This window comes from Periplaneta americana, chromosome 16 (genome assembly GCF_040183065.1).
Source record: "Periplaneta americana isolate PAMFEO1 chromosome 16, P.americana_PAMFEO1_priV1, whole genome shotgun sequence".
Taxonomy (NCBI): domain Eukaryota; kingdom Metazoa; phylum Arthropoda; class Insecta; order Blattodea; family Blattidae; genus Periplaneta; species Periplaneta americana.
Window position 1 is genome coordinate 151,739,054 of NC_091132.1, and position 13,280 is coordinate 151,752,333.

The 13,280-nt window shown below is 35.7% G+C and overlaps 2 protein-coding genes across 3 annotated transcripts in view; one reads left to right on the forward strand and one right to left on the reverse strand.

Moving 5' to 3' along the window:
- LOC138691346 (zinc finger protein 665-like) overlaps window positions 1-13,280 on the forward strand; it is a 474,208-nt gene that overhangs the window by 303,608 nt on the left and 157,320 nt on the right. The gene's annotated exons all lie outside the window — the stretch shown is intronic.
- Window positions 1-13,280, reverse strand: part of LOC138691347 (32 kDa beta-galactoside-binding lectin-like) — an 84,542-nt gene that overhangs the window by 26,316 nt on the left and 44,946 nt on the right. Inside the window, exon 7 of one of the 2 annotated variants that reach the window (XM_069813240.1) lies at window positions 336-485. The exons of the other annotated variant lie outside the window; for it this stretch is intronic. Coding sequence (XP_069669341.1) covers window positions 336-485 — 150 coding nt within the window. The remainder of the gene's footprint in view (window positions 1-335; window positions 486-13,280) is intronic. 2 annotated transcript variants of the gene reach the window in all.

Consider the following 13,280-nt stretch of genomic DNA (forward strand, 5'->3'; position numbering starts at 1 on the left):
CCTTTTCTTATTAAAAATCAGGAAAGCAAAAGAATGGACACTCGCTCTAGTGAAATGAGGTAAGGATTTTCTTTGAGAAAAAAAAAAATATTCATTGCAGAAAGGTCATAAGTCAATCATTTTTTTTTCAAGAACTAAGATGTCAAAATTGAATTCACACTACGTAAACTATCCCCACTGATATTATTTTTGACACATACCAATATTACACAGACTAGTTAACCTTATGAACGATATTTTTTGCTGTTCCTGAAAAATTTACCTTTTTTGTGACTCATCCCTTTTCTGAAATGACCGATTCAAGATTATGATATTGATAAAGTCTTATCACTTACGCAGTAGGTAGTGTGGGGCGAAAGCGCCTTCTCGCTGGAGTGCTGCAACACGCCGAGCAGTGTGATGTCACCGGAGATATAGGCCTTGGTTATTTTGTTAGGCTGTATGCGGTGACGGTACGTAGTGAATGGAATTCCGTTCACGCAGATCTGCAGGCATGAACATGTGCAATGTGTTAATTTCAGCATACCCTAGCGCTGATAATTGCCAATAGGCAGGCAGTCTCTCCAAGTTTTATTTGGTACCACATAGTTCTCAATATTTCAATCTCTGGTCACAGGGCATACATTTAAACAATTCTTCCCATACTCTGCGCAGCGTGTCGCTATCTATCAACTGCACTGCAGCTGTGCGCGACGCCGTAGTTCCTGGCAGTATATTGGCTAAAGGAGGAACGTAAACAATGTCCTTTACGTAGTCCAAATGAAAAAGTCACAGAGGACTAAACTTAGTTTCTGAAATCAAGCAAATGGGCTGCATCGGTTCCCAACTGCTAAGGAGTAAGATGCGCTGTGGCGACTTGAGTTCGGATAGAAATGATCCCCTCTCTGCAAACGCTCATTCTATTCAGACAATGCTTTCCCCCAGAACGGTCATTGGACTGGCACCACTTGCGCAAAGGACTTGTTTCGTCTTTTATACTCCACAGATTTCAGAAACAGAGTATAGGGATATGAATACCACCTCATCAAGCTTCAGGGAGACACTGACTGACCTACTCAAGCACATGATCGTGGAAATGAGGTGCTGCATCATCTTGCTGAAAAATGAACTCCCCTTCCTCGTCCTGAAATCATAACAGAACAATGAAGTACAAAATTCAGGAAACAAAAATTCTCAGAGGTTTCGAAAGCGTCATTTCCTAACCATGACATTGTTCAATAATAGTCAGAATCGGTGCATATTTTAGCCATTTGCAAAATAAAATAGGACAAATTATCTGTCTATTGAAACTAACAGGGTTCCTACAGGCTACATACTTTTCAAAATAAACCATATCAAAATCGTAGCAATCACTTCGAGATACGTTTTATTGATTCAAATTAGAATTTTTTACTTTGTACAGTCTGGAGGAAAGAGCTATCATCAACACTGATTAAAAATAAAATAAATAATTAGTCTGACATTATTATGCTTACAAAACACAAGTATAAAATGGGACCAGTCCATTTGCCTGTTGGGAAATGCATCAGTTTATATAGTTACCAGGAAAGTAAAATCTGTATACCCCTGCAATATGTTGAAATGTTGGGAAACTAACTACTACATTAGGCGCACAATGTAAGATACTATATTATACGCTATATATCTAATTTCTAACCAAAATATCCGTTACCATTTTTTTTACGCCCGAGTCCCTCAATTTAGAATTGAGAGAGGTTCCGCTACTGCGATTTGATGAAGCAGAAGTGTATCGATCCCAACATGATTCACAGGTCAGATCGCATAGAAAGGAAACGATAATTCAAATTCTTTCTAAATATTAAGCAACTGACATAATTACTTCCAACAGCAAATTGAGTGTCTATTTATTAATAATATCCTGCTGATTTGTACCAGGATATAAATCTGATGATAGAAATTGTAAAGTCTTTATTCGTCTTTTGCAAGAAGTAGGCCTGTTGATCTGTTTTGTCATCATGTGAATACGTCCTGTATCTGAACCTGGATCTGCCTAGGCCTAATTATTTCTGTAGTCTTTAGGTTCTGAGTTTAATAGATTTTTAATAGGTGGACGTCTTCCATTCCCATTTTATAGGCTATACTCGTACTAAATTTATTTTTTGTTTATCAATTCAGCGGCTATTTTATATAAAAAAACGAGCGCCATTTTTAACATACAATTGTTTAACTAAATGAAACCAAGTGATATCTACTAGGCTGTGCTTCCATCTGCGAGTACTTGAACCAATAACCAAATTCCATGATCAATTTCTTCGTTTATTTAAATAGAATCAAGTGATCTTTGGTGGTTGGTTTCTTTTAAAGAAATAATATATTGTGATAGCTAGTGCTCTTGATCAATCAAAATATTTAATACATTAACTATTTGAATTGAATCGATTAATCAATAGATTAATCGAGTTTTTATCGATTTGAAAAAATGTTTTAATATACTGTAATACACAATTATTGTTAAATTTAACTTGTGTTCGATGATGAGCATAAGTATTAAATGTTATATTTCTGTATAATATATTGTATCGTTATATTACAAAACAACTTTTTTAATTACTTACTAACATATTTATTATGAGACTTATAATTTATTGTGCCAATTTCACCGGGAATTTTTTAGATAAACATAAATAACAAAACGTATGAAGACTCACCTAGTTAATGCTGCTTCGTCTATGATTTCAAACATCTGAGTGCATTCACATGCTCCGAATTAAGTGCCGCTCTACGTTTAGTAACAATGTTTCCTGCATCACTAAACACGAAAAACTTTTTTCTTTCAAGCACTTCTCAACGATTGTTCAATTTAAATCCAAACTTTCACCGAGTTGACCTCTCAAATTCTCATAATATGACATAATGGATTTAAACTTTTCACAGACCACAGGAAACTGATTTTATTTCTTTATCAAACTAAACACACAACCTTCATATATAAACTCAGTACAGAAACTGCAACTGCAAACTACAGCGGTCGAAACAGAATACTGGCTCCTACTGTAATAGAATTACCAGATATTAGAAAGAGAAGAAGATAGTTATGCTCTCACTTGCACACAGTGAAGACATGGCTATTTTATAAGGGATGAGTAGAACGAATCCCAGGAAAGTATGTATTTGATATGCTAAGAAGATGAGCTGACAACAAGGTGGAAGTTTTCTTGGAAAACTATAAAACTTAATAAGGATTTCGCATTGTATTTCGACTTTCAATAGAGGTAGACTAGGTCACTGTCATCATATCTGCATCTCTTTCTGAAGTTCATGTGCAAAGATTTTCCCTACACTACCTGTTTTGCAGTTAGAAAATAACAGTACCATTGTGCTTTTAAGTAAGCAGTTTCCGAGAGAGGAATATTGTCGGAATTCTTAGTATGAGTTTGTATTAACAAAATAATTAATATCAACTACAACCGATTAATTTTAATCGACTCTATTATTCGATTAAATATTTTTGATCTATTAATATTAAAACAGGAATTTATCGATTAATCGATTATATTAATCGATTAAATCCCACAACACTAGTGATAACGTATAGTTGTTTTAAGCCTAATGAATTTGAGTTATAGCTTATAAATATGTCTGGAAGGATGTCAAGAGGTACATGGTAAAAATGGCGTGCAGTATGAAGATGAACAATCAAGAGGAAAATAAAATATATAAATATTTTGAGATACCATCAAGATTACTGGAAAACAGGACGGTAGATGATTATGAGGTTAGTTTGGGATTACTAATTCGATATACAGTAATATATTGATTTACTGTGATGTATACGTTCAAATAATATAATGCTCTGTGTTCAATTGGTGTTATTATACACATGATGAACAACTTGGTGAAGCTACTTATGCAACCACCAGGAATGCAAATGGGGATATTAATGTATTCTTCATCTTACACTCCACTTCTATTTATCAGAAACTTCATTCCAGTACAGAGGTTGAAATGATTAGATGGTTTTATAAATAATGCAGACTTCGAAATGGATGATGCATGAGTGCTAATGTATATAATTTCAAAAGCTGTATTCATTAGTTTCTCATATGTAACTGTTAAATGAGCACATTTTTATCTATTTATTTTATATTCCCCAATTCATATGTTAACATCCGAGAAACTCTTGTCAACTGCACTTGGTCCTTTTTAAAGAAATATAATTTGAATTTATTTAAAAAGAACCAACAGTGTTTTTCATTGAAGAAGCTATGAAGAGAGAAGAATCTTTCATATAAAGTATAATTGTAAAACAGGTAAATATGTACCTAAAGTTATTCTAATACTGTTTTTTGAAATAGGCGATTTGTCATTTTTTAAATGAAAGATGACTTTGAACAGCTTTTTTCAGTTTTCATTGAATGGCGCTTGGTGTCGTTTATACTGTGTAAAAGTCGAATAATTGATTTAAACTACATATACTGCACATTCCTTTCTTCTTATCTAACAAGGGATGCTTTCGGACCTTCCGACGAAAATCGCCACGAAAGTTTCTGGGCTGAACAAGCATGAGGCCAAAGTAATTGGTGTGAAGTGTGGCATTTCGCAATCACTTGCTACCCCTAAAACAAGGTGTACAAAAGCAGGGTTCACAACTGTAATGTTTGTAGTCATAAGTTATGAAACACGCTGTACCTGAGAGACATGATGTCATTTTGTGATAATGCGCATGCCTGGTAGATCTCCTGCCTTGTGTAAATAAGTACGTTTTGTATAACCGTAAGTGACTAGGTAGTACGATTCTGGGCATGGGCTTGTTTGTGTGTTAAAGAATAATGTAGGTGAAATGCGTGTATACTATTGTGTGTTTATCAAAATGAGTTGTAACCCTCATGCTGTGGTACAGATACTAGTGAATGAGGTGACACAGAATTACCCAGCGGACAACACGCATCCGATATACATCGAATTGCACAGGAGTTGTTTATCATCCTAGAGAAATATGTCAGTGGTGGCATGGACATGTTGGAAGGACAGACATTGTGGTGTGGTAGTGATTGAACATCGGACACTTTATCTGAAAATAACGATGTGCTCGGTAGTCCAGTTAATAACACGGCAACCAGTTCCAGCTCCTATGAACCATCACCTCCGAAATTCAAAGGGAAAAGTATCCACGAGCAGTTCTCTAAAGTGACAATGCAAAGGATTTATGACAGTGTCAAGATTGGAAAGAAAAGCGTTGCAGCAACTGCCCGAAAATTCAAGACATCACCGGCAAAAGTGAGGCAAATAGTAAAGGCTCTTGATAGAGGTGGTACGATAGAAAACAAACATGCTCGCATTCGAGAGCATATGTACACCAAATTCAGGAATGCGTGTAATGTTGGAAACGCAATTCACTACTGGCATTTAAAGACCTGGGCGAAAGAAGCAGTTATTTTCATGGCCATTCCCAGATTTAAAGCCAGCAATTATTTCCTCCACCAATTCAAGCGCCGCTACAAAATAACACCACACATGATTACAAGATTCATTACTAGGCGGGATGTTACTTTTGATACTGACGTGAGGACCAGAGCATTGGAGTTTGTGCGAGAAGTTACGGACTACGTTTCTGCTAATGCAATCGATTTGAGTATGAAATTACCTTAAATAGGACACCATCAATGACTGGGAAAAGACAACTGAAGCAACTGTTGAAAGCGTTGCATCTACTGCTCACTCCTACACCATTCAGGTCCTTATTTCCAGGTCAGGACGCCTCGCAAAGAAATTGTAGGCTATATCTGTTTTCAGGAAGCGGGTGGTAAATTTGGCAAACGTGTTTCCGAAACATTACAACGTAACCAACCTCCAAATGTAGAATATGATTGCACACCAGTGGTAAGATATCAACAGCTCTCATACTGTCCTGGATGCGTAAAGTACTGCAACCGGAACTAAAGGAAGCATCGCTTCTGCTGCTAGATTCATGGTCTGGTCAAACAGACACAGGTTTATCGGCCAGAGCCTTTGGAAACAGGGATTTAAATTTACAGACAAAAATTATACCACCTAAAACCACAAAGTACTGTCAGCGTCTAGACGTCTACTTCTTTCGCCAGTAAACTATTTGCGCGAAGCATTGAAGAGAGCATACGTCATGATGAGGGGAATGCCGTCAAGCTGCATGATAGGATCTTCATTTTCAAGTTGCATTCCTTGATATCCAATCAGTTGAGTGCACCACAGTACCAGCCTATGCTTCGCTATGCGTGGAAGGCGTCTGGATACGTGTCACAGGATATGCCACTTCCGTTCCGTAATGTGTTGGACATAAATTTTGCTGGTCTTGACATATATAGCATTCCTGACTGCGATTGCAGTTTCGCCATTATTTACTCGTGGTGTGAGATTCAACTTTGTTCGCAGCACTGCCCTCTTACACCACATTACCATGAGATAAAATGAGGTACGTATATGACAGTTTACAAATCTATCTATTGTACGTAATCTCGTCATTTAAATGTATCATATTTCACAGGTTAGATGATGTTAGGCATTCTATGACTAAAAACATTACAGTTGCGAACCCTACTTTTATATGCCTTGTTTCAGGGGTAGCAAAAGATTGCGAAATGCCACACTTCACACCAATTACTTTGGCCTCATGCTTGTTCAGCCCAGAAAGTTTCGTGGCAATTTTCGTCGGAAAGTCCGAAAGCATCCCTTGTAAGAGGATAAATACAACTATCGATCTTAAAATTTTACTTCAGCTAATTCTATTTCATTTTTATTTAATTTATTCATTTCCAAATTTTCACATCCATAAATTGCCATCAATCAACACCCAGAACTTAGTAGTTTTCAATGTCTTTTTCTGTAGCTAAGGATCATTTGTTTAAGTTAATTAATATTTTGTTCATATCATCTTGAATACTACACGACAGATTAAAAATAAGATAATTGTTGTCTTTTTTTAAGTTTATTTATACACGCTTTTGTCATCTGTGGTCATATCGCGTGTCTATGATCTTGACCGTTTTTATTACTGTCGAGTTCCTGTTTCTACAACATAATTAAAACTGGAGACTTGTTCAATCATTTTATCATTTAGAGCTATGTTACAAAGCACATGGCTTTCCTTCTGAAAGTCATCACCTTTGTTTCAGAGATTTTAACCTTGAAATTGAAAGTCTCCATTCTTTCAGGTTATTAATTTCTCACTGCGTGTTTAAAACAAACAGTCATTTTATAATGCCATTGAGAAGTTCGTAATGCAAGAAAGAATAGTGCAGCTGATGCTCAAATGGGAACAGGTAAAATTGTACTTTTCTATTATTTAATTGTGATATACATGAAATATTATATATTTATTACTTAATATATCAAATTAAATATATTTGAACTACAGGTTGTATGATTAAAGCCGTTCATAAAGGCACCACACACAACACACAATAATTTCGTCGTTGAAATTCTTTAACTCGTGGCGCTGGAATTTTAGTTTATGCAGCGACTGAAAATAGCTAAAATAACAAATAGACATTGGTTCATTGGAAGGATTGATACATTAATTCATACAATGTGTCTGAGTGAAGAAACAAACATATCTAATACGCGAATCTCTAGTGGATATTTTATGGTTCTGAGCTACGTAATGTGTTCGTAAGAATGTTCGAATGCCTGAGATGGTTCGATACTCGGTCTCTCCTTTAGTACCTTTTAATTTCGAACTTAGATTCCAGGTGATTATATAGTGTAACATTCTAATTAATACCTACCTACTTTAAAATGAAAATACGGAACCCATCGCAATATCATATGAAGGGTTCAGAACGATAATAGACCAAGCGCCATTTACTAAAACCGTAGAAAACAAGGGTTAAAATGAAGTTATTACCATAATTCAATGGAAACATATAGCAGGTAATATAAAGTATACACGTTAAAACTAAGTTATATGTCAATCTTCTTTAAACTATGGAATTCACTTATCTTTAACCCTTGCTTTCTCCGTTTTTAATAAATGGCGCTTGGCCCACTATGACTCTGAACCCTTCATATAAACCAGTATGTTTCACAACATTAGCTATAAAAGCTCGAATTCAACAGTCGGTAACCATACACGGTTCGAGGTTTAGACAGAGGCATTCTAGTTATGGTAGATAGGGAGTGACTCTATAACATCCATTTGCAAGGGTTCATTATTATGTGAGTTTCGCCAATTGCAATTCATGCACTTGCGTTGTCTTATATGGCTTTAATTTAAATAACTCTGTTGCGACTCTTATTGATGATTTAGATACACACCAACATCCAGCATGATCCTGCGCTATAAGTCTGATAGATTTTCACTGCAGATTATTTTAGCTTAGCACAAATCTCGCATCATCTTTCTTTAGTGAGAACTTTGTGGCGCGGCTAAGTTTTCTTATGAATTAAGAAGCCTGTATCTCTTATAAATACTCGATTATATCTCGCAGATTTGGAACAGTAGGATTTGCGAATTCTTTCCGGAACGTTCTTTCCATTGTTGGCACAAACTCCGTTTTCACAAAATAATCTTATACCGAGTGATTCATAAGTCACTGTACAAACTTCGTGTGTGTAATTTAAAGGTGAAAATAAGAGTAAAATATCTTATAGTACTTTTTCTGAACTTGCTTTATTTCAGAATTATGACGAGTTATGTATTAAAAACTTGAGCCGTTATGGTGGACAATCAGTTAATCGGACCACATATTCTATCTCCGCGCCTTGCTGGCCTAGTATACCGACAATTTTTGGAACATGAATTTGGTGGTTTGCTTCATGATGTCCCACTCGATACACGAACCACCTTATGGTTCAAGCACGACGTTGCCCCTTTTATTTCAGTAGTGAGGCAAGGGCGTATCTCAATGTTGCATATCTCGATAAGTAGATAGGTCGTGCATGACCAGTTGCTTGGCCAGCTAGATCACCAGACCTTAACCCCTCGACTTCTACCTTCGGAACCGTCTCAAGGCGCTCGTGTATGGTACCGAAATACCGAACGTACTAGAACTACAGCAGCGAATTGAAAGTGGCCTTGAAACTGTGCGGAATGAATTGAATGAGGTCTGCAATATTCCAAAGGTAGTACGACGGCGATATTGCAACTGTCTTGACCTTCATGAACCTCACTTTGAATATGTTTTAGGGTGAATGTACTTACGTTGTTTGTATTGAATTTGTGATCCCCTTGTTTAGTTCAAATCCGGGAGGAATTAATTTTGTTTTGTTTGTGTTGCATTTGTGATCCCTACTTTGCTTTATAACTCTGAAATAAACCAATTTTAGAAAAAGCGCTGTATTGAATTGAAAGAGGTGAAGTGGGAGGAGAAAATTAAAAGGTACGCAAAACGCGTCCTTGCAAGGGGTTCGGGACTGAAAGAAACTAAATATGTGAGCTGCAAGCCTGTTTGCCACTTGTCTCACACCGGGATACGCTGCTTCACTGAAGGAACTCTAGAAAATTTTGAAGGGGAGAAGCCGAAAATGGACGTAACCTCTTAGGTACAGTCACGGAAGAAAAAACTGGCCGATGTGCAGCAAAACTCGTAATGTTACTTATGCCGGTTTTGTTGTGATTATCACAGTTATAGATCATTGGTCCCCAACTCAGAGCACTGTGTCGTCATCAAGCCTTGCCCGCTCGCCCACGGAAAGTCGTAGCAGGGCAGGTAAGACGTTCAGCGGCGGGACCAAAATATGAATTTACTGCATAGGTTTATGATTGTTTTCTGATGGAAAAAAGATACGGGCTGAATAGAAATAACTAAATGAACTATCTTAAGCAATTTGAAAAAAAAAAAAAAACATTGTAGCCTATTTTCAACAAAGTTAGAAGTTAATAAATTTATAATTACTTTTAGAAATGTAATACACATTTCATGTTGATTATTCGAGCAATGCATGACAATTACTGTAAATGTGTAAACTGCTTCTGTTAAGGAAAATGTTCAACAAAACACATAAAATTCCTAGGAATAATAATGCAGAAATTTAACTCCATTCAGTCCACTCAACACTGGCATTAGCACTGATTTTTCGGGATTTGTTTAATTCTCTTTTTCCTCAGCAATTTCTCAACGATTGGAACTATTGTTTGTATAGTGCATAATGTGACTGTGAAAGCACATTTTTAGTTGTGATCCGATAATTGGCTTCCATGGCATAGCTTGTTTATCTTCATCATAGGAAAAAAATTACTGTTCGCACAGATGGCCTACGTGAATCCGAAAAAGGATGTCTGTACAATCGGGGAAATCTAAGACATGGAAAGTTCATATAAAAGTCAGATAACTTCGTTTGTTTTGATTTTTATCCTTCAATTCACTATCGTAAAGTAAATCAATAAGTTATAATTATAAATACTAATTGAAAATCAAATTGAAAATTTTCCTAATCTTTAAATCTCGAATCAAATTTCTGGTGCAGATCGTCATGATGTGTGAATATATTCTTCGAAATCCAAAGTCTTAAGAAACTAGTATGGCTATATCGTTGTTAATATTGAAAAATGTGCTGTAACTTATCCTTTTAGTTAGCTAACGTTCCATAATTAAAGGTGGTTTATATTAAACGCCTTCACTCTGTCATATAACTGTGTAATAATCTTGTTGTTACCATGTAGAAAACAATTTAAAGCATTCAGATAATTCCATTAAGAAGGCAAGTTCATAAATCCATTTTTTCATTCTTCACTTATGATACAGACTTTTCTTCTTCCTCCGTGAAAGATGATGTTTCCTCCCTCAGTTGAAAGAACCTATTCAATAACTTGCCACGACTAAGTCACCGTACTTTACTATAATATGACAGATCGCCTTACTCGCTATTGCATTCATCAAGAGAGACTTAAATTGACAATGAGCGAGACTTTTCGATATAATTGTGTTGGTGGTTTTTCCAACTGGACTACTTCTATAACACCATTTTGATTTGTTTTGCACATGATTTCTGTTGGTGTATAATGTAGTGAATAGAAATAACTTCATGGAATACATTAACGCTTTACACTTCGTCCCTTAGAGAGATTGGCTTTCGGAATGGTTTTATTTACATTCTACAGTATTCTGTAGGTTATGCAGAGCCGGAGTTAGGTATAGTGCCGCTCCTAGGCAGTGCTAGATTTTGCCGTCCCCAAATCCCACAAACAGGTTATGGACAGCTATTATACAGGTGACGTTCAGTTAAAGTTATTTTTAAATGAAATGTTACAATTCAGAAAACAAATTGTTAAATGTTATGATTTATTTAACGACGCTCGTAACTGCAGAGGTTATATTAGCGTCGCCGGATGTGCTGGAATTTTGTCCCGCAGGAGTTCTTTTACATGCCAGTAAATCTACTGACATGAGCCTGTCGCATTTAAGCACACTTAAATGCCATCGACCTGGCCCGGGATCGAACCCGCAACCTTGGGCATAGAAGGCCAGCGCTATACCAACTCGCCAACCAGGTCGACTTCAGAAAACAGTAAATTACTGAAATCAAAATACATGCATCTTACTTGTGAATTATAAAGACTTTCTTCGGACTTTCTTCACAGAGAAAGCAATGATGGTATTATCAAAGTCGATCTGACGAAGCATATCAGACTCGAAGCAAAGAAACATAATTCTCAAACTTATTCATTGTTGAAACAAAATTTATTTTTGAAAGGCAGGCTGTGGTTTTTTAAGCATGGTTTCTGTTGGTGTATAATTTTTACGAGTATTTCTTACTTCGGCTGGAGTATAAAATAAATTGAAAAATAAACTCCAACTCTTTACAGAATAAACCTTTCAAATCGAATTATATATTGAACATACTGAAAAGGATTAAATAGTATTGTTGATGATATAGGCCAGTGTTTCTTAAACTTTTTTGAAGTGGGGACCACTTTTTTAAGTCAGAACAATTCCGAGGACCACCTTACTCTTGTTCCCTTTGAAAGCAAAGCATATTTTAATACCAGTATATTTTAAAACTGAATTAATTAATTAAAATTAATTTACTTCGTTTAACTTTATATTATTATCAACTAATTAAGTTAAAGTTAATAGAAAAAAAATTCATTTTAGATTTTTAATAAATCAAGGTATTAGAGTTTGGACAATCTTTAACTTATTAACTAAACAAAATAAATAAATAAATAATAAATAAATAAATAAATAAAATGTTGGTATTCTCATTAATGAGACAGATAAGCCTGCCGATTCTTGCGCAGTAGTTCTATATTTTGATATATGCTGGTAAGCTTAAGTCAGAGATCGTTACATACATAGAGTCGATTTCGGTACTTTGGTTTTATTAAAGTTAGTGATGAAAACCCTTTCTCATACAGATACGTAAAAGCAAACTGAATTATAATCTGTAAAGCACCACTGTACAGTTCAATATATTCTCTTTTCACTTGTGTTGAGGTCCAGAAATTAACCATACTTTCTGCTTGGAATTTCATTTTAAGTCGAGAGTTCAATTAACTGTTCTCTTTCACTCAACGAAAGTTTGTTATTTTCAATATCGAAGGATCGCGAACCCATGAAAATTCGTCATATTTACATGGAAAATAAGTTTCAAATTGTGACCTCAGAGTTTCGAGATGCGAACTTATGTCATTGCATAATTTTCTTTCCAATAACGAAATCATTTTCAATCAAAGAAGACTCTAGGGTTGGAAATAGTGAAAAACCTCTGTTTTACGGATCTGACCCACAAACCAAGTTTCTTCCCGAACACATTTTTCTCATACAGTCAAAGAATTACATTGTAGAGAGAGATTTAGTTCGTTTAGTTTTGAGAATATATCTGGAAGATATTCCAATGTACTTAGCCACATGTCGTCAGCTGATGTGCAGGGAAAAGATGGCGAGAAACACCATGTTCATAGTGCTTTAAATCCCTCTTTTTTTCTGAGAGTAGAGTGGGAATTCGGTAGACAGGTAGGTTAATAAATTTCATAAAATGTCAGTACTGGGAGTAAAAGTGAAAGGTGACTGTCATGTGTCATTTCCAAACTCTGAGATTTTCAGATAGTGTGATAAGCAATTCGTTTGAATTTGATTTTTTCTTCTGTCCTTTTTGAAGAATCACAAGGGCAGACCTCGGCGACACAGGTGGTCCAAGGACCATAGTTTGAGAAACGCTGATATAGGCTATTATATTGTGAATGTAACTGAGAGTTGTGGTTACTATTCATAGCGATAAATAGCTAATAAACAACAATATGCAATTTGATTTTCAACACTGCATTCTTGTTCATACAAGCAGTTAAATTTAAGCAGTTTCATAGTGTAATAATGTGATACCGGCATTACAATATAACTATGCAG